Genomic DNA, 21,806 nt, shown 5'->3' with positions numbered 1-21,806 from the left:
TGTCCTCCAGGGGGTGGGGAGGACACCCACTCGAGCTCCTTGTTCTGCTGTGGCTTTTGGCCCCAGATCACTAGTAGCCACTCCTGCCCATCGCCTAGCGGCTGCTTTCGTACATCATAAATGCTGGGGAAACTCGTGGTTCCCTGGACTCCCTCTCCATGGGCAATTCAGCAGGAATGAGTCTATGCAGTTGACCTTCCACGTAAGACAACGATCCTGTCGTGTGTGCACATGCTTGTGCACACACAGCCCACTCACAATCCTGCCTACAATCCCAGCAGCTTCTCAAGTCCCTGTAAGAACCTGTAATGACATATATGATCCAAACTAACACTGACTCTGTGCCAGAAACTGCTAAACACGCCATCAGATTATGACCGGTAAGTCAAGAAGCAACAAGACCCTGGGATGCTTCTCCACGAGAATTTAGCGATTACCACGAGTTCATTACCCAGTAAAGTTAAGGGATTACCACTAGAATTTACTATTGCGGGGGAGGGGGGGCACTGTTTGGGGTTCTACCATCACTCTTCTTTAGGCAGGCTTTTCTGAAACACGGTGCCCCCGAAGGATAACACTGAAGTCTCTGACACCTCAGCACGGCACCAGCTCCTGTGACTACTGAGAGGTTAGACAGGAGAGGAGAGCACCAGAAACAGAAATAACTCAGAGCAAAAATAAAATGGAATGCTAGAAAAAGTAGTGAGTATCCATAAGAGTAATTTCTATCCTCTTCCACTTACAGATGAGAAAACTAAGGCCCAGACAATTAAAACACATACAGAATTCCCATTTCCAATCATGTTGCCAAGGACAGGAGGACCTGGACTGGTCTCTACAGACCAGTCTTTCTGCAGTGATTTGCAAACAGCACAGTGTAATTATTTGCACTGTACTACCTCCTTCTGGTGACTGACTGCCATCCTCACACTTGCCTTTAGAAACAGTTGTGAGCAGTGCTTACCAAGGTGCCTGGCTCAATTAAAGGTAGTGACCATTAGTAAATACTCCTTGGTTTAGCTGTTTCCTTCTCCATGAAAGAAAGGGGTAAGTCTATGACCAGTGTTTCTGAGTGTGGTCCCTGGCCCACCAGCATCACCTGGGAACTTGTCAGAAATGCAGAAACCCTAGGAGAGAAACCAAAGCACCTGCATGTACCAAGCCCTTCAGGAGATGATGACGCGCACACCCAAGTTGAGACTCACACTGTTCCTGAGTGAGGTTTCCAAAGTGTGGCTGGAAGCAGGCCGCCTAGAGATGCTCTGTGGTCAAGTAAGTTTGAGAGAAATGCAGTCTCTGCCCCTTCGGCAGATTCGAGATACACATTTAAGCACATTACAGACTCTGAGAAGTTCCACAATGAAGAAACTTATTAAACTTGCTTTAACCCTGGGTTTCCCAAATTTATCTGACCACAGAATCTTTTTATTACGTAGCACCCGCGAGTGCTGAGAAGGCCCCTTCCAGTGGTGACTTTTGGTGGATCAAGGAGCTGAGGCATGCCAATATGGCATCCAAGTTTCTAGCTCTTAACACAGCTAATTACAGCGGGAAGACCACCAGCCCAGCTGGTGTTCTGGATGTCTAACCTAGTCTGTAAGACACAGCGAAGACTTTCTCACCTTTCCTGATGGAGATGCTGTATGTGAATACAGGTTTCCCTAGCACCGTATATTCAGAGCCAGGCTCTCCTTCTGAAGGCATGGAAATTCACGTTTCTACACTGTCTGCAAGATGGACCCTGTCTACCCTGCTGGGGCTTTCCCCACACTGAACCAACTGCAGCCAGACACTCACATTCTTTAGTTCTAACCAACCTTGGCCCACTCGCTCTAGGCCTAAGGATCCACTCTGAGCAGCATCACCAAATAAAGCAGGTCAGATCCTATAGCACACTGTGCTGAAGGCTTCCAGGCTAAGGAGAGGCAGCCAAGCCAGAAGCACGCGTGGTCCAAGAAACTACAAATCCATCAAAGAGACTGGATTGATCTGCTATACAAAAAAACCAATCATTTTTATGGAATTATAGGGTTCTTTAAAACTGCACTCCTGCCCCCTGCCATACCTAATAAAGTGTTCACCAAAATTGGAAAAACACTTTTCAGGAATTTCTGCTTCATGAAATGAGGCCCACTGAGGATCACTCTGAAGGAACATCCTTCCCCCATTCCACCCCACCCCACCGCCCTCCCCCCACACCAAACTGCCAGCCCATCCTCTTTCTCAGCAGACATAGAGGGCAAAAAACGCACTCACCATTCTTTACTACTTGTCTGGCATCTAATATTCCTTGCCTAGGGCCACTGAACAAGTTGCCATTATCTAGGCAAAGTGTCAACATCTACGGTGAATCGGTCCAGAGGTGAAGTCGGCCGTCTGACCTACCCTGACCTCCAGAAAGGAAGTGAGCAAATAAGCTCTGGCTGGAGAAGGTCACGATGCTCCAGCCCAGACCAGAGCCCTGTAAGATCTCCCCATCTGAATGGGGGGACATTGCTGGGGCTTGGACCCAGGCAGCGACGAGGTCTAGACCTCCTGCTAAGACCAGTCAAGGCTGGGCTTAATTAAACGTAAGGCTTCAGAGATAATTTTCCCTCCTGAGCTTTTAGACTCTTTTCCCGTCTGTCCTAAGCACAAGCCAGGTTCTTGCTTCCAAAGAGGCATGTGAAATGTGCTCAGACATCCCAGAAGTTCACTCAAGACGCCACTCGGGTCGAGGGCACCCAAGCATGTAACATCCTGTGTCAGATTAAGTCCACAGCGGCTGCTTGTCATCCATATTTAATTCTGTCAGTCAGTTAATTTTTAACTATGTTTGCTATCGAGGGCCATTAGAGGTCCCAGGAGCCGAGCCCGGTGAAGCGAGAAGTACTTCATGGCAGAGTGGATGAGGCTTGAAGTTGGGGTGTCCCACTTTCCCATCCTGTCACGGAGTTCTGGCCTTCCCCCACTGGCAGCACAAATCCTGAATAAAACATGATCCCATTTGGAGTAGATTTTCTTTTTTCCCCCCTGTCAGAATTGGTTTTCTTCAAGGAAAAGTTCACTTTCTTTTTACGAAGGCTACATTTTATATTTCCAAAGTTTCTTCGTAGCCCTGGTTTTGTTTCCAAAGCAGTTAGAATTCCCGTACTTCTGGATGGTACATGGGTGCCCTTTCCTAGGAAAGGAGGCCAAAAATCAGCCCCTGCCTCCCTCAGTGCCACAGCCACAGGCTGCCATTCTTGCTCTGGTAGCGAACAAAGCCCGGGCCCTTAGGGTTCTCTTGCTAGGGTGCTCGTCTTGAGTCCCGATATCCTAACTGCTTCTAATGCTACAAAGGGAGGGCTCAGGAGCCTCTGGGCCATGGCAGATCAAGTTCTGACAAAAAGAAGGAAATAGAAGAGCTATCTTAATAATTACAACTCCATGCCAAGCATTTCACTCTTTCCCTTAAAATGACCCCATGAAGTAGGTACTTACTGATTCTTCCCACTTAAAGATGAGGAAGCTGAGGTTCAGTGAGGTTAAAATGAGCTTGCTTAAAATCCCAAAGTTAGCAGAGTGGGTGGAAATTATTAAAATCAGCCTGTCTGTCGGAGCCTCTGCACCATGGTACTGCGGTGGTCAGACCACATTATTTGTGAAGGGGCTCTCACTGCTGATGAGGTTGGGGAAGAAGACGCAGGCTCTAGAAAGCTGAGCCTTAACAAAGGACAAAATGAAACATGCTTTGTAAGAAACCCGTAAAACAGTGCACCAAATGAAGGTAACCCTGCTGCCCCCTAGCCAAGAAGAGGCCCACTTTGAGCCACGCTCTCAACCATAGCCATGGTGAATTCGAGGACTCTTGTTGGGATCCACAACCATGGCCAGGGCCATAGAGCACTAGGGGACTGATTCAGGTTTCTGAACAGCTGCTTGCAGTGTGGTGAGGTTTGGGTCTCAGTAGCAACAGCTCTGGCTAAAGGAACATCTACCCCATTAACTCTGGCAAACTGACTTTGGCCTGCTTCTGAAGAGGCTGGTGAGGACAGGCCAGATGTTTATATCTCTCACTGCTTTGGTGAGGTGAGGGCTCCCGAGTTCTCCAAATACCAGACAGCAGAGGGGATGAGATGGACAGAAAAGGTAAGGAAGGAGAGGGAACCTGCTTGGTCAGGGTGGGATCCCCTGGGGGTTCAGCAACAAGCCATGGTTCAGCCAAGGCACGAGAGGTAACTAAGTCTGCCACCTGGAAATGAGGCTGGGTAGAATCCTACCGGATGGACTGTGGGAAGAATGAGCCAGAGAATCCGGGAGGAATGGGCAGGATGAGCTGTGGGTCTTTCTCTTCTCTAGTTTCTCTGATAGGAAAGCAAGATAAGACAACAGCTGGAAAGTTCAGGGACAACGGGTCTGAGTAAAGCCACATACAGGAACCATTTGGTCTCTCTGGGAGTTCAGCTGTTTCCCACTCTTGATCTATTTCCTGTCAGGGAGAGGTTTTCTCCCAGCAGGCGTGTCCGGACCCAGCTTCGGGGGGAGACTTCCTATGGGGACAAGTCCTCCCGGTGCTGACACAAGCTCCAGGACTCCGCTGCTGGATGGAGGGCAGGTGTGGTCACTCTGGTGGCTGTCCCTCGAGGTCTCGTTTATTCTTTCCGACCTCTGGCCTTCCGTTTGGCTGAAGCCATGAGGACTCTGCAGCATCAAGTGTTGTCAAGACGCGCTAGATGCCCTTCGTGCTTGAACTATCACAGCTTCACCAGTAGCCAGTCCTGGGATTCATTCTCCTTGTTGAAATTTCCTTGAAAGACTAACCTTTATGAAGCCCTTCCCATGTGCCAGGCACTCTTGTTCTACATGAGGGATTACTAGCCCTACTTTACTGAAGCCCAGAGAGGTTAAGGAACTTGTTCAGTCAAAGTCACGCAGCTCGTAAACGGCAGAGCCAGTGTCTGACCATGAAGCTCCATAGCCTTCACTTCCAACCCTTCCAAGGCCAGGCCCAGAAACAGTCCAGAAGCAGTGCTGGCCAAAGAAAGGGGGCTCTGTGCTCCTAAGTGGGAGACGCATTCCCGGAGCTCACAGCAGGCCAGCCTGCCTGCCCTAGCCCGGCCTCCGGGGGGAGTTAAGCCAGGTGCTCCTAGACCAGAAAGCTAACCAAATCAAGAAGCAGACAAGGCTAGCACACTCAGGAGACAGAGCACCCAGGGGCAGTTTCTCCTCACAGTGTGGCCTTCGTGGAGCTGTAGGTTGAAAGGGAAATGTCAGAGGATTAATAGTTTCATCGATGTCTACGAACAATTTAAAGCCTTGGGCTGATCAGCCCCCAAAAGCAATCTCTGCAGTCCTGCAAAGCTGTGGTCTCCCAGACACTCACAAGCCCTGGACTGCAGGAAGACAGTAGCTGTTGGAGAAAGCCAGGCCTCGAGGGACCAGGGTCTCAGGTGAGAAGTGCTGATGCCATCCGGGAGGCACAGAAGCAAACGCCCCGAATCTCCCGACTCTTCCCTTACCTTTGGGAGGTTGGCCAGCCGGGTACGGTGCTGCAGGCCCTCCCATGGGTTTTGCTCACCAGTCCCACTACAGGACCAACCACCGTTCCGGCACTGGCTACTGCCTTCTGAGCAGGAGGGCAGAGGCTGAAAAATAAAGTGCCCTTCCTGTGGGAGTCCCGCCTGGGCAGGGCACGCCGCCGCCATGCTGCTGGGGCCGTGTGCTCACCGGAGTGCACACTCACACCTGCCCGGCTTCCTAGCTCCCTCGAGACGCTCCCTCTCTCACGGGCCACGCATTTTAAATCATACCCCATGCCACACCAGATGCCCTGGTGTCATCTCCACAGGGCACAGTGACAGAGGAGGTGCCTAACAAAATTTGTCTTCATTAAAAAGTTTCAAGATTCAGTTCTCAGAAGCTGCCTGTTGCTGCGGAGTCAATGCCTGGATACGGCGGTGGGCGGGCAGCTCTGGAGTTAGTGCCCGCACACCATCCTTGGCTCCCGTCTCCGCCCGTGATCTTTCTTCCGTTTGCCTGGGTCACTTTCCCACGGTCCATTTTTACATTGATTTTGGGTCTAACCTTTAAAGTATTTCCAATGTGTCGCAAGGCACCTCCCTAGGGGCGTGTCTTACCCTGGGAGGTTTGTGTTGGGATGTTAAAACCTTTTGTTTACGTGCAGGTGACGGGTTCCAGTCGTTAAGCCCTGTAAGATCTGCCGTTAGGGCGAATGAGGCCTCTGAAGGAGAAACAGGTAACCGGGACCTGCTCTCTCAGCCCTACTTACCTGTAGAAGTTTCTGGCCCAACAACGTGGCTCTGGTCAAGGGTAAATGGTATTGTTTCTAGAATGTAATGAGAACAGTGCACTTTATTGGCTTCCTCTCTGCCCTGTCAGCAACAAGACCCAATGATTGCTAACAAGCAAAACCAAACCCAGACTGATAAAGCGGAGATGTGTGAGTATGACGTGACAGGAACCACTATGTTCTTTTGAGAGTCTAACTTTCCTAAAAGCCATGGATGAAACCTCCCCTCCTGTTCACAGTGACTTACATAATATATTTAATACATTTCAAATACCAAGGACAGGGTGATCATGTCTAAAAATGTTAATGATCTTAGAAATCACTTGTTGGCTGCATCATCTCTACAACGAATAAGGCAGTACTGCAGCTTACAGTCCCATTGCCTTATGCAATAATGCTTCAAAACTGGGATTTGGTGTCAAATAAGCATCTTCAATTTAGACCCGGAGGCACCAGACCACAGATGGAAGCTGGAGTAGAACTAGAAGGCGCAACTCGTTTTCAATGACACTTTCTGTCCCCTGGGTCCTCCTTCCTCTGGATCAGGGCGGACAGACTGGAAAGCACATCTATTTGCTTCAAACAGGCTTCCGATAGCCAACACACCATCCCCGTTGAAGCAAGATCTCCAGGTAGAGGCGACCCACAGATGCTAGAAAGAGAATCTTCCAATGCGCAGCTCTTGATGGTTCGGGAACCCAAGAAGAGACTGGCTGCGGCAGCAAGCCCTTGACTCTGGGCCAAGTCTCCCTGGGTGCTCTGAGGCCCTCTCCCACGAAGTGTGTGATCAGTGCCACGGCGGCCCAATTCTCCCACCATCTCAGAGATAACATCTTAGCTCCAAACTCGCATCATCATGAAAACAAAACGCTGCAGTCTACGTGAGATAATTTTTGCTCGGATTAAAATTTTTATTGAAATCTCTCAAATGTTACCAAGAAATAATTTTTGCAAAATGGGGAAAAGTAGCTAACAAGCAAATTCAACATGGGAGCTCCCTCTGCTGGTCTGCAGTAGGTTGGTATGTTACAAACACATTCCCAGAGACAAATCTAATTTGCTGGAGAAGTGGACAAAAGACAGGTGTGTTGGGCTTTGCCTCAGGAGAGAAACACTAGAAGAAAAAAAAAATCCAAGTCTCAAAACAGAGCACAACATTGCTAAGAAAAACAAAATAATATAAAAGCTTCTCCAAAGACATACAAGTAAGATCTCCAAACAAAACCAGAATCATCCACTAAGGGCATTGCTCCATTTGGTCTTCCCCACTGCTCTACCTCCAGTTAATAAAAATTCTCTCAGACCCTTTGGGTGAAGGTTAAGTTCTGATTCCCTTGTCTTTGCCTCCAAGTCTCTTCTTACAGGCTTCTCATCTACTGAGAGAAGAAAGATCCAAGGAGTCACTGGAGTGAGGCCTTTCCAAAATTGCATCAAAGAGTTAAGCTTTTGGTGAGCCAGCACTGAGGCGTGGAAAGAGCAAGGCCTGGGAGTCAGGTGACCTGGCTCCAGTCATGGCAGAGCCATTCGCAACTCTGGAGAACTCTCTCCATCTTCTCCAGTCTGTTTCCTCAACTGTAAAACAGGCCAGACCTGCTCATCGGTAAAGCCCCTACCAGTTCATTCCATGATTCTCATATTGGACAAAGAAATTTAAATAACCACATCTGTTCACGAGCCTTTAGGATACAGAACCCAAGCGTCACTGGGAATGACTCCAAACAAGTTGTGGGGTTGAGCACAAGGATCTCACTGATATCAGATGAGAGTTCCACCAACTCTAGGACCGATGTGGCAGAGCCAAGTGGATTCCAGGTTGGGAAAATCTTGAGATCGAGGAAGAACTCACAGGGGAGGGTGCCACCATGGGCAACACATCCCGTTTAGTCAAATGGTCGAGTCACTGAATCTTAGCACTGTCTCTCCCTAACCTTTGTCACAATGGCATGGGCTTTCTAATCTCTTAAGACTCTTTAGTTCCTTCTCCCACAACCCCAGATATACTTTGGATTTCATCCGTTACATAAAGGGCAAGTTACCCAGATGTTAGGGCCCCAAAACTACCATTCCCAGTCCTTTCTGGCCAATGTCAATTCTTGCCTTTCCAAGGTAACGGTGAAAGGCTTTGTTGCTGATTAACCAAAGCCATCAATATTCAGATGACTCCACAAACTTGGCACCATTTCATAGTATTAACATTTGCCTCAACTGTCCACCTGTATTTAAGCATTCTAGCAAGAGGAACGAAGACTTATCCATGGATGATGGGGGCGGGCCCACAAACAGAGGGGCCTCTTTGAGTTGCTCCCAGTCATCGACAAAGTTATCCCTGAGGCCACTACGAACATTTCGAGGACTCAGCAGAAGATGTGTCCACTGGCTTAAGTTTTATCCGTTCTCGCTCCCTTGCTACCTGCCAGGAGACCAAGCACTGACACAGACAAAGGTGGAAGCAATGGCAGGAAGGGAAGAGAAGGGAAGGGGAAGCAGAGAGCACAGCTGATCTGGATGGAACCTGGGTCATCAGTCTTAGGACTGCTGCTACCAGAAGTGACGCTCTGTGCCCGGTGCTCTCACCACCACCATCTACTTTTCCCTCACTACTGGTACTGCTTTCTACCTCCCCTTCCCACACCGAGGGTCACCACACCGGGTGGTGCCTGGGTCCTCTCTCCGCAGTCTGCTTGTACGGGCCTGGGCAGCTGGGTCGTCAGCATGTGCACAAAGCACTGGTAACCCTGCTGGAAGAGAATGGGAGCATAGGCAGCCACCAACACTCCTGACCCCGTGGCCTGTGAGGATGTCAGCTGGGGGACCGCCCGTGCGTGTTTTATACAACACGGTGAATTCTGTACAACATGAAAGAGCTGTAAGTCAGAAGGAAGAGTATTCTGGGAAGCTGTGTATTTCATCCAGCCTTGTAAATAAACACAAAACAAAAAAAGCCCACCTGTCTGTCTAGGCCAAAGCTTTTCAGAAACCAGGCTTTCCTGCTTTTAGAAAGAGTTCCACGTGCGCTAAGACAAATGAAATCTATATTCTCTCTTGCTGTTGATCGTCACTCTGAACCCGAACATTCATTACTATTCCTTGCACTAGAAGCAAAACTATGAGCAACATTTTTTTTCCAGGGGAAGAGGAAGGTTGGTATGTAGATAGTAATCTTTGTGAAGAAACAAGGGAGTTTATAAAACTCAGGCTACTCTTCACTGAGAAGGAGTGGGTCAGATCAGAGACCTTCACCTTGACTTGTAATTACATTCTCAAAACTACACTGGTACCTCCTTTTATACAGGGTTTCCTAAAAGTGGAAAGAGGAACCCTTAATCTTTCCTGTAACACATATAAGACAGCACGCGGTCTTCCTGGAAGCTCCCAACTTTCCCCTTTGGTCACTAGATCTGAGGGAACACGACAGCAGCGATCTCTCAATACACAGGTTCACACACAGACACGTAAGTCCTGCGACAAGTGGACACCTCCCTCTGCAGCCCTTCCGCGCAACCAGGCACACACGACCACGGTCTGGTGACGCCCTCTAGCTGGCTGGGCCCAGTCTCTCGTGTGTGATAGGAGGGTGAGATCATTAAGGAAGAGAGAGGTGTCATTTGGGGCAAACATCAGGCAGTGGGTGATATCATTGCTGTCAGACGATCCCCAAGTCCTGGAGTGTCAGCTTGATTGAGAGGGAATCATTAATCTCCTGCAGGTGGGTCTGTTAGCTTGGATAGGTGTTAGTTGTACGGTGTGCTCTGGGGAACCGGGTTTGAAAGGACCAGTGGTGGAGTGAGTGAAGTCGTGGCCGATGGGTATAAATTACCTGGGCATGCAGTGAAGCGGGATAGGTGAAAGCAGGAGGAGGTAGAGCAGGCGCTAGCTCCGCTGGGTACAGAGGGTACGGGGCCCACACTTCAGGGCTACTGGGGTAAAGTGCAGGCACTGTGAGCTCATCTGCAAGAAAAGAATAAGGGAAGAGTTAGTGGTTACCAAACAGCTGCTTTCAAATCAGAAACAAAACACGAAACAACCCCGAGCCCCAATCGATGTCAGGAGTCAAATTACTCTCATTCCTTTAATAACCTGCTGGTTTTGGTCCCCAAACTCTAAGCAAGGGAATGGTAAATACAAAGTGAAAAAAGGCAACAGGCATCTGCTGCCTGTCTGGCCTGCTGAGATGTCGGGCCTGGGCTCTGCCCCGGACACTCTGATGTCTTTCCAACTGGAGCTGGGGGAACACAAGAACAGTGGGGATTTCCTGCACAAAACCGCACACGTGGCCCTCCGAGGAAAAGAGGAAGAAAGACAACTGGTAGGAGATATCCCATGAAAACCCACTGCAGAGTCTCTGAGAGAATAATGGCTTACTGGCAGGACCCAAACAGACCTGAACTGTAGGACTTCTCTGCTTAGAAGTGTAATTACTACTAACCGATAAGTCATGATCACCAAGCATTACCCATTTAACACTCAGAAGCACAGAGCCAGACGTTGTGCCTACAAGACATTTAAAATGTTAAAAATTCAGAGAATAGAAGTGAAAAAGGCTGGAGTATCCTGATTAAAGTTAAGCTCCACAAAGATGCAAATCAGAACATTCACAGTCACTGCTTACACAAACTATATTTTCTAGGAAAAAAAAGTGAGTCATGTTGCCAACTGACTGGTCTCAATCTGATTCCATTCAGGTCAAGCTGCAGTTTGCCAGATTGAAGGGCAAGTGCCCGGGGCTCAGAATGTATCAGGAAGCAATCCATTAAAGTAACAGCAAACACATGAGGGAGCGTCTCAGCAAAGGCAAAAATAACATCAGTCAATAGTTATGAATCTGGACTCTGTAAAGCAGCAATCTCAGTATGTGCTTTTATCACCTGTCAAAATCTGAAATCAAGTAGGCCAAGGATGCTACCCAGGACTGCTGAAGGAGTCAGGAAAAGGTGACTTATAAAGCCATTAGAGACTCTGCCATTCAGGACTTTCCAGAAGTCTAGAGTGCACGTGACCCAAGGTCAATCAAGTCATTTCACTCCTTCCCACACGGAAGAAGTCACCTTAGGCCTGCTTATTCCAGGTCTCACTCATTCTCGCCATCTGCCAAAACTCTGGCTCTGGGCAGGGTTTTTAGTGTGGGAAGGGGGCTGGAGACAGAACTTCCCTGAATGTGATGTGGGAACTGCTGTACGGAACAACCGGAAAGCAGCAGAGCCTGTAGGTGCATGTGAAGCTGGGGAGTTTTTCCACAGCTGGCCAGCATGGCAAGAACTTCTGAAAAGATGGAGACTCCAGAGCTTACTAGGGACTATCCATTCAGAAGGCAGCCTGTGGATCTCGACAATGTGGAGTGCTGTAACCATGGCTGGCCGGACTCCCCGAATCCCTTTCTCAACAAGGCAGTTTAAAAAAAAAAAAAAAAAAAAAAAAAAGTCCTCCTCAGGACTTAGTGATGGGAATACAGACTGTTTGCATATCCAGGCTGGAAAGCCTAGCTCAAAGAGTAGACTGATATTATTTGACGGGGATAACAGTAGCATCATAAGCCTCTTTAAAATGATCAGGTCTACACCACTTATTTCCAGTTCTAGGGTATGTAGGTGTCTGAAGCTTCTGTAAGAAAATTCCTAACAGAGGGATTGGGAGAATGCTTAACAGACCTCTGTGTTTCCGGTCATGATGAGACCATATGATTTCCATTAGAGCAACTCTTGTGGGAGCCCCGCTTGTGGAAACTGTTGCCAGAACCCATGCCTCAGATTTCAAACAAACAACCATTCTCAGGAATGGCAAGCTATTATTGTTGTTGTTACTGTTATTTCAGCTACCATGCTATTTTAAGACATTCTGAGCCTTTAAAAAAAGAAAAAAAAAAAAAAGTCAAGAAAGTCTCAGGACCCAGCACACTAATGTCTTAGCCCATGCTTGCTCAGTCCTACTGTGACAGCAGGAGACTCTAAATGCCAGCAGAGAGGACTACGCAGGGCCTGCAGCCTGATGGCAGCAGCCCTTCCTCATCCTGTTGCCTAATAGGAACTGGCCAAGTTGGGGGTGAAAGTTTTAAAAATGAAATGTCTTTTATGATATCTGATCCTAGAAATGGGGCATAAATTCAAGCACTCCCACGGAATTAAATAAAACTTTTTTGGCAAAAGCTATCTGATCCTAGAGAGAGAGATAGTGGAGATAGGGGGAGTCAGGGTTTCAATCTCAGCCTTGGCAGATGGAATTTATGATTTCCAGACATTTCTACATTTTTATCCTACAGCATTACTTCCCACTGGGTCTAGACTGATGCTCGGAGACTATTCACTGACCTGCATCTGCACTAAACCTAGCCCAGAATGGGACATTTGGAAACAAAGTCCCCAACCCAAAGCTGCTGACGGTACAAGTCAGGTAGTGGAGTGAAGGCTAAGAGAGACTGGAGCGAACTCACGTTGGATAAATCCCGTCACACATCTCACCATCCTTCCCTTCTCCCCTTGTGACGCAATCTGGAGTTACCATAAATGTCAAGAGATGTGCAGCAGAGTGGGCTGGTCGGGAGGAAGATGAGCTCAAAACGTGCCAGTGGAAACGCTCTGAGCTGGAGGGCACTGGGGAGAGGAGGAGTCCTCAAAACCAAGTGCCCACCGGTTGGCCAGTGAGAGCTCAGGAAGGCAGGATCCAGCCTGCACCCCTGGCGCCAGCTCTGAGACTAGCACTTAGTGTGTAATAATGCTTGGTAGACTTAATGGGGCCTGGTGGAAAACTTTAAAAGCTGCTTAAAGATACACCACTGTTTTCTTTATTAAAGGAAAACTTAGGAAATATCCATAGGAACTAGATCTAAAATTCCCCAATCCTTCCAGTATTTGCCACACTAAAACAAAAACCATGAGCAAAAAGGAGACTTGAACCGGAACACATGTTACAGAACAGTAATTTTCAAAGTTCAAAATAAAAGCAGTTGGAACCCTTTCTTCAAACTAACTTTCCCCAGAATCCCTTTTTAAATAAAGTGTAGTGAATTTTGGTTGCCTTGATGGTGGGGTAGCTGGAGGACTTCAACCCCCATGTTTGTCTCCCAGGTACACCAGGGTTCCAGAGAACAATGAAAACTGCTGTTATAGCTGTGCTCACCCATGGAACGGTTTTTATTTATTTATTTATTTATTTATTTATTTATTTATTTATTTATTTTTTTATTATTATTATTTTTTTTTAATATATGAAATTTACTGTCAAATTGGTTTCCATACAACACCCAGTGCTCATCCCAAAAGGTGCCCTCCTCAATACCCATCACCCACCCTGCCCTCCCTCCCACCCCCCATCAACCCTCAGTTTGCATGGAACGGTTTTTAATGCAAGTTCCTCTTGGGGCACCTGGGTGGCTTAGTCAGTTAATCATCCAACTTCGGCTCAGGGCATGATCTCGCGATTCGTGAGTTCGAGCCCCACATTGGGCTCTGTGCTGACAGCTCGGAGCCTGGAGCCTGCTTTGGATTCTGTGTCTCCCTCTCTCTCTGCCCCTTCCCTGCTCACACTCTGTCTCTTGCATTCTCTCAAAAATAAACTTTAAAAAAAAAAAGAAAAAGTAAGCTCCTCTTCCAAGTCTGAAGACTGAACTCATTCCTGCAACTCCTGAAAAAAACCCACTGGAGGGAGGGAGGGCCATGAGCAGCCGGAGCAGGGGAAGAAACAAAGAACACTGGGATGACTTTGGGAATGACTGGGACAGAACCAAACAGGCTCTCCTAACACAGACTTCAGTGCCTGAAGTACTTTGGAATGCTGAGGGAGTCCTCAAGTGAACGTTTAGGGCCTCACAAAGCGCAGAAAAATCTGACCCAGGAAGTACAGGTGAAATGAAAGGAAGAAAGGTGAATAAGCCAAGTCAAACTATTTACTCCTTCCTCCGCGCTCCCAAACTTTATCTTCATAGCTGCACTACGGCACCCACAGTGCACCCAGTCCTGTGAGTCAGTACTTCTCAAAGTATGGTGGCATCACCTGGGAGCTTGGCAGAAATGCAAATTCTTGGCTCCAGTACAGACTTACTGAATCAGAATTCTGCCCCCCCCCCCCCCCGGTGAATCTGATGGATGCCTAAATTTGAGAACCACTGATACAAGTTGCCTTCTTGTCTTTCTTAATGGATCAAGATGCTTGAGCCAAGTGTCATGCATGTTGCTCTCAAAGAGCTTAGCACAGTACCTGCTACACAGCAGTTTGTTTAATGAATGGATGAAATACTTCGAGAGAGAAAATGCAAATGAGAGCAATGATTGTGGATTTGTTCTGTGAGAGAAACCGGAGGGTCAAAGCAGATCCAGCCTGACGGCACCTGCTTGGCCCAGAGCCACTAGTGACAGAGCAATATAGGCACGGTGGGGACAGCTGGACCAGGCTACGGTCACACCTGTGGCAAAGCAAGCCCTCACAGACACGTACATTTCACTAGGATGCTGAGGAATCTCTGAAAATCCACATACTCTCTCTTGGCAGAAGAGGGTAGTAAGCTGAATTTTGTATATTCTTTTTGGTTGCTAATGTGTGGTCTTGAGAAAATTAAAACAACTGAAGAGACAGGTTTTCCATAGCACAAGCCCTTCACACACACAGATGAACCAACAAAGGTGCGGGCAGCAGCAGGGGAGCAGATGGGCTGGCTCCAGTGGGTTTCACCTTCCTGAGTCACTGCTGATCCTGTTCAACTTAATAGGATGGGAAGGCTGAAAAAAAGAGAAGATTTGCTGCCCTGAGCCCATTAGGATGACCACAGTTTGGCGGGGTGGGGGGGAGAGAGACTCCCCTTGACTACATAGGCTCTTGACCCCCCAGTGAGGGGAAGGATCAGGGCCAGGGCTTTGTGTCTGGGCCTAATCCGACCCTCTGCTGAGAGGGTGATGGGTCAGTCCTCTCCCATTACTCCAGATCCAGCAACATCCTTTCTCCTTTCGCACCTCTGAAGGATACAGTTGTTGAGGGCTCACAATATACATCTGAATAAGCCTTTTTTTTTAGCATAAGAATATACAACCGGAAAAGCTCAAATTGTATTCTGGCAAACAAGGACTAGAAACTTCCCCAACTCCATCTTCCAATCCCTTTGAAAAGAAAAAAAGAGCAGTGTCTGACAGAGGTTTAAACAAAAACAGCTAATGAAGATCATCTTGTCTGCCTTTTCATTTTGGATGCGGAAACAAACATGCAGAAGGGCGAAGCTTCCGGTGTGAAGTCACACTGAAACAGATAAAGATGAACTGACTCTCAAAAACAACAGAGAGCAAGAGGGACACGGATAATCTTTAATGGACTTAACCTGAACGCAGTTGAGAACACAAGGTCCAGGAACTTTAGGTCAGTATTTACTCTGCCTCTTGGATATTTTTACTTGGAAATATTCCACGGCAATCTCATACTCAACACGTCTGAAACTAAACACAGTCCCTCCCTCCCACTGCCTGTCCTCTTCGGTTCCAGATTTCAGTGAAAGATGCCAGTCAGATGCCCAAGCCATGGTGACCTGGTGGTCTTTCACCAAGGCCCCACTGAACCCGTCCCATCAGCCACTCTCATCTTAACTACCACCACCGGGTTACCGAAAAGGCCTCCTCACAGTCCTCCTGGCAGTCACGCTGCAGCCAGGACAACTTTGAAAACACAATTCTGCAATGTCACTCTCCTGATTAAAACCTTTCTGTGATTTCTCCTTGCTCCCAGGACAGTGTCTGATCTCCAGATACCACGGCCTAGAAGACTGCATATGATCTTGCCCTCATCTGCCTTAGCAGACCCGGCTCTCACCTGCCTCCTCATCACGGTCTAGGATCATTCTCATTGCTGGACCATGCCTGCTCCTCCCCCACCTCCAGGCCTCACACACTAGCTCCCTCTGCCAGGGCATTCTCTCCTTTCAACTGCCTTAACCTGTATTCTTTCTTCAAAGGACTCTACTAAGATATCACTTCCTTGGGTGGCAGGGAAGGAGCACCTTTTCTGTGTTCTGCTGCATCCTCTGTCTCCCAGGCACAGCACTTACCTCCAGGACTGCATGTTCTCACTCTCTGCTCACCCAGAGCCTAGCACAGTGGATCACAAAGTATCAAGAAGTCAACCACTTGCTCTATACTCGATAAAAACAACAGAGAAAAGAGGATATAGCTTCTACCTTGCCCTTCAGAAGAGGAAACGATCAAACTGTAGGTTAATTCAATTCTATGTGGGAGACAAATATACACAGAAGAGAGACATGAGAGGATATAAATGTGACTTCTTAAATAAGATTACATTTCAACCCTGTTTTAATAACATGTTGTATTTGCATACATTTTCATACACAGCTAAGAGGGTGTATATCCATTATCATTCTGGATACTCATCCAAAGCTCTGGAGAAAAGGGCAGGAACTCTATTCAAGGTCTCACAGCTAACTCATAGTGTCTGAACTGGGACCAGAATCCTAGTCTCTTTGTCTTATGGTTCAGGCTCCCTTCCATACAGCATCCTGCCCACGTCCCCCCACATACCACCAGTGGTGGTGGTGACAGGCCTTAGAGCAGGGGTGGTCCTCATCTCTAGTTTTTGGCATACTCCGTTTACTAGAATAAACCTAAGCAGAGTCCTTAAGGAGAGCTTGCCTGATAAATGAAGCCTTGACCAGAAAAAACCAAAGGCTAAATATAATGACAAATTCCATTTTTGATGAAAAAAATCAAATTTGAAAGAAAAAATAGATCAAGGACTCCCATTCACATGTATCTCACAAGTAGTTGGTCCATGTCTGTTAAGTAAACCCCTCAAAAATCAGTCTTCCAAGGCTGACTCTTTTGTAGACTATCCTATCAGGACACACTCTTCTCGTGTCAGGGTTAAGAATGCAGCATATGCCAGCTTCGGTGGCACGGCACACTAACTAGCTCTGGCAGTGGGTTGAACAGTGTCCTCCCAAAATTAGCATTTACCTGGAAACTTTTTTGAAAACAGGAATTTTGCAGGTGTAGTTATTTAAGGACCTTGAGATGAAATCATACTGGATTTGGGGAGGGTGCTAAATCCAACAACTGATGTTCCTATTAGAGGAGAGGACACAGAGAAGATGGTGATGTGAAGCCGGAGACAGAGACTGGAATTACGTGTCTACAAGGCAAGGAATGCCGAGGACTACCAGCAGCCACCACAGTTAGGAGAGGCATGAGAGGGTCTGTCGCTTAGAGCCCTCCAGGAGGAATCAGCACTGCTGACACCTTGATTGCAGACTTCAGTCCTCCTAAACTGCAAGAGAATTAATTTGTTTTCAGCCACCCACTGGTGGTAACTTACTGTGGTAGCCCTAGGAAACAGTTCCCAGAAAAGGTCACATACTTTCACTGGCTCCCTAAGAATTACAGAAGTGTAAAGGAGGAATCAAAAGATTTGGTGAGAAGCTGAAAGGATGTCTTCAGCACCACCCAGCACAAATCACAACTGTAATTCTTCTGTTCTGCACACGGAGCTAACTGTACTAAATGCTCGAGACACCAAGAGTAATCAAGTGTGTGCTCAGGTCTCTTCTACTTCTATCTACTCTCTGTCATGGCCCTTGGCAACTTCCATTGTTTCAATTGTGAGTTCTGTTTAGGATAACCCATTAATCGGCAGCTTTGATGCCCACTCCAATGTAAACATTCCAAAGTCATCTAGCTCAACTCATCCAAAGGTGAACTGTCACTCGCAACCCATTTCTCTTCTCACCTCCCCACATTTTCCTTTATCCCATTTATTCAGCACCATTTTTGGTAAGGGAAGAAAGTTGAAAAGGGAGAAGTATTTTCAAGAACATGGGGAGGGACAGGTGTTTTTTTAATGAAACAGCTACTTGGACAGAGGTCCACTTAGTCTGTGAAAACAGACCACCTACAAAACTATCTTACTAAACCATAATAAGCTCCTTGAGTGCAGGGCCTGGGTCTGTGCTGCTCACCACTGTATCCCCAGTGCCTAGCACAGTACATGTTCTAGAGCAGACGTTCAGTTTTTCATTAGTGCTGTTAGGCGTAAATCTTTGAGACAATTCTTAGAAAAACTAGGTCTAGGGGCACCTGGGTGGCTACGTGTCTGTGTGTTAAGCGTCCATGTCTGCTCTCAGCACAGAGCCTGCTTCAGGTCCTCTGTCTCCCTTTCTCTCTGCCCCCCTCCAGCTTATGCTTGCTCTCTCTAAAGAAAGAAAAAAAACCAAAAAACAAAAAAAACCCAAAAAGAACCTATGTCTAAGGTGATAAGCATTTTTAAGAACCTTGATAAATCTTACTCTGCTGGACTGTTTCCATATCATCTTCCCAATAAAAACAGATACATTTATACCAACTTTTAATATGACAACATTGGGAATTATCATTAAATACAAAACTAAACAAAACCCAACAATTTTATAAGCAAAACATCTCTCCATTATTTTGATGTGTATTTCTTTGACAGTTAACAAAGCCGAACTGATTCTCAGCTGGAACAGGTACTGCCTAAAGAAGTCTTCATTAAGGCATGTTGCACTCTTGAAAACCCAGGATGGACCACATATCCTTCCGATAGCTCCCTTAATAGTACGTGTGTACCTTGATCACTGCCCTCTATCACTCACACTGAAAATGAACTTTCTGTACCTTTCTTATTCCCCAAATTGTAATCTCCTACCCCCAGCACCTAGGTTTAGCACACAAAAGATATTCAATGATGTTTCTTAAATTTAACTGATATTACCAAGTGGCTGCAACTTCTTACACTATTCAGGAGCATGTAAAATTGAGAAACGTATAATCAACCCAATGATTTCTAGTTTAGCGGCACTGACTTTTAAGAAAACGTCAGTTTATATCTGTACAGGTTACAGTCTAGATAAAAAGGCAGAAACTTGAATAACTTGTCACAACTATCGGTCTTAAAGAGACTGAAATTGACTTAGGGAATGGAGTCAGAACTTCAAAACCTACCTTGGGGTACAAATAACACAAATCCAGACACACAGAAGCATTGTGGCCCATGGGCCGTGTGAGGGATTTCTCAATGGAATGTGTGTCTGAACTGAGCTCCTGCTCTATGAGCCAAGCAACTCTTTTGGTTCCCGCCATCTGTGTTCGCTGGCTGGCCTCAGCTATTTACCCTTGATTTATGCACAGCGAATGTCGACAATATTCACAAACCATTGGTAGAGCATAATGTACTGGGCTGCAGAGACTGCATAGAGATGGGTGGGCCACACTAGCAAACCTGTCATCCCTGCTTCCACCTTCTTGGTTTCCTCATGTCAGAGCAATCCTGCTCTACAGCCTGTTCTGAAAAGAACTGTGAGTTAAATAGTGGTGGCTATGTCAAAAAATTCCAAGCATAAATTTTACAACACGTGAAAATGTACCCATCTTTATGGGAACGACAACAAAAAATGGGCACTAGCTTATGCTAACATTCTGTATTCCCAAGAGGCCTTTCCAATCACCAAAAAGAGCGAGCCCATAGACTAAAAGGTGTCAGTCCTACGTGGATGATAAAGACCCACTGACGTAAAATGCCATCATCTCTAGATATGGATAGCTGAAAAGTTCTACTGCTCCTCCTAGCTTCTCATGTGGTACTAAAATTTTGACTCCTAGAAATTCAAACTGAAATTACAAGTATAAAATCAAACAAATCAATTAACATAGAGAAGTTATGTATATCATTCATCACCTGACTGTGGTGGTAGGAGCACTCTACTATAATCACCACCAGCACGGCCACCCTAGCCATCCCACTGTCCTGGCTGTCAGTGCACTGAGAATTATGCAGCCAGAGAATCTGACATGGCCACAAGCCAGGGCCATCGAAGCCAAGAGGAGTATCGTAGCCAAACTGCATGTGTACCAAATGTAAAAAGTCCAAGGCATAAACATGTTTTCCCAAACTATTCCTGCCCCAGCCTCTAAATGGTATTTGGAGGATATAAGGAAGACACAAAATAACGAGGACACCTATTGCTCATGGCATCATAGTGATTGCTATTTGAAAGATTTTAAAAGTGACCTGAATGCCCAATCATCACCACCATTCTAAAGTAAGTCTTCCTTACTCAGTATCAGATGCCCGAGCACCACAATGCTGATGGCTATGGCGGAGGCTGCTAAGTGTTGCTCTGTGCCATGGTGTTTTAAACATCTCTTTCAGGGAGGCTAAAAATCCATCACTTAAATCTAGAAAGTCACATATTGCCAATTACTGTGAACTATGCAAAGCCTATAGGAACAAAGCCATCAGTAGACCTAGAACTTCCTGCCTACAGGTAACAACACTGCTAGCACACAGAAAACTCAGAAACGTGTCCTTTTCCATCTTCTCCAAAATCCTCCCTTCCTTTATTCTTGGTTTTATAATCTGGTGCGTTCAGATCAAATCCTGAGTACAAAGCAAAACTTCACTTGTAGAAACATCTGTTGCTGTCTAAGAACTGCTTCTCTTCATCCCCTAGGCTTTCCGAGGTGACATGGGTTCCAGGGAGGACGATTCAATCTGACACTCTGTGATAGAAATGAACAATGTTTCCTGACAGTACTGAACCATGAGCCCGTGGATGGATGAAGAAACTGGACAGCCATTACTTAAAAAACAACAAAGAGAGACTAAGCAGGGCGCCTGGGTAGCTCAGTGGGTTGAGCATTGGACTTTGGCTCAGGTCATGATCTCACAGTTGATGAGTTCGAGACCTGTGTTGGACTCTGTGCTAACAGCTCAGAGCCTGGAGCCTGCTTTGGATTCTGTGTATGTCTCTCTCTCTGCACCCCCACCCCCGCTCATGCTCTGTCTCAAAAATATATAAACATTAAAAACAAAGACAGACTAAACTAGTTCTTAAACGCAGTTCAGGGCCAGCATGGATGAATAAAGTCCACTCTATCCAAAAATTTAGTCAGGGCTACTTTCTCTCAAATTATACCACCTCTTTGCAAAGAGTATTTACTAATAAGTACCTACTGTGGGTCAGATGCTGGATGAATACCATCATCTTTTATTTCTCCAGCCCAAATTCGAGGCATTGATGCTGAGCCACAGAAGGACCTTATTCTCTACAAACCTGAAACGTAATTCTTACTTAATTGAATATATCCAGTGATCGCAGGGTAGGGTGGGGTGGGGTGGGGAGCAGAAGTTATACTTGAGGAACACTATGTAGAGATGGAACTCCTTATTAATTTCATAGTGCAGGCTATTAGGAAGATGTGATTTGTCATGCAGAAAGTGCTGGAAGAGCTGTAAACTTCAGGGAGTCAGCAGATGGTCACTGAAAAGAAAATTTGACAAGAGAAGAACAAATGACCTTTTTGTGTCAGAATGTGTCACATGAGGTAATTCCGGAAACGTGGTGAGTAGTGACTCAGTAAAGTCTCACCTAAAAGTCAAACCAGTGTTTCTCCTCTTTAAGGAAGTCTTTTAGTTGTAAATGTTGCTGGCTGCACAACTTTGAGCAATTTACCTAATTTCTCTGATAAAAATACAGACCATCACAAAGGTTCATCATAAAAAGTCACTGAGAACCTGAGAGGCACAGAGTAAGTGCACA

At 46.6% G+C, this 21,806-nt stretch overlaps 1 protein-coding gene across 6 annotated transcripts in view; it reads right to left on the bottom strand.

Annotated features, from left to right (window-relative positions):
* The window catches only part of RBPMS (RNA binding protein, mRNA processing factor), a 166,694-nt gene that overhangs the window by 10,055 nt on the left and 134,833 nt on the right, over positions 1 to 21,806 (bottom strand). For 5 of the 6 annotated variants that reach the window (XM_042983131.1, XM_042983128.1, XM_042983129.1 and 2 more), the window contains 2 exons: positions 10,089 to 10,219; positions 7,159 to 7,385 (listed from right to left, as the gene is read on the bottom strand). In XM_042983131.1, coding sequence (XP_042839065.1) covers positions 7,254 to 7,385; positions 10,089 to 10,219 — 263 coding nt within the window. In that variant the 3' untranslated portion in view covers positions 7,159 to 7,253. Of the gene's footprint in view, positions 1 to 7,158; positions 7,386 to 10,088; positions 10,220 to 21,806 lie in introns of those variants that run through there. The other variant, XM_042983127.1, reaches the window with a different exon arrangement.

The sequence above is a fragment of the Panthera tigris genome, chromosome B1 (genome assembly GCF_018350195.1).
Source record: "Panthera tigris isolate Pti1 chromosome B1, P.tigris_Pti1_mat1.1, whole genome shotgun sequence".
Classification (NCBI taxonomy): domain Eukaryota; kingdom Metazoa; phylum Chordata; class Mammalia; order Carnivora; family Felidae; genus Panthera; species Panthera tigris.
The sequence above is the reverse complement of the archived record's forward strand: the minus strand, read 5'-3'. Positions and strand labels throughout refer to the sequence as shown.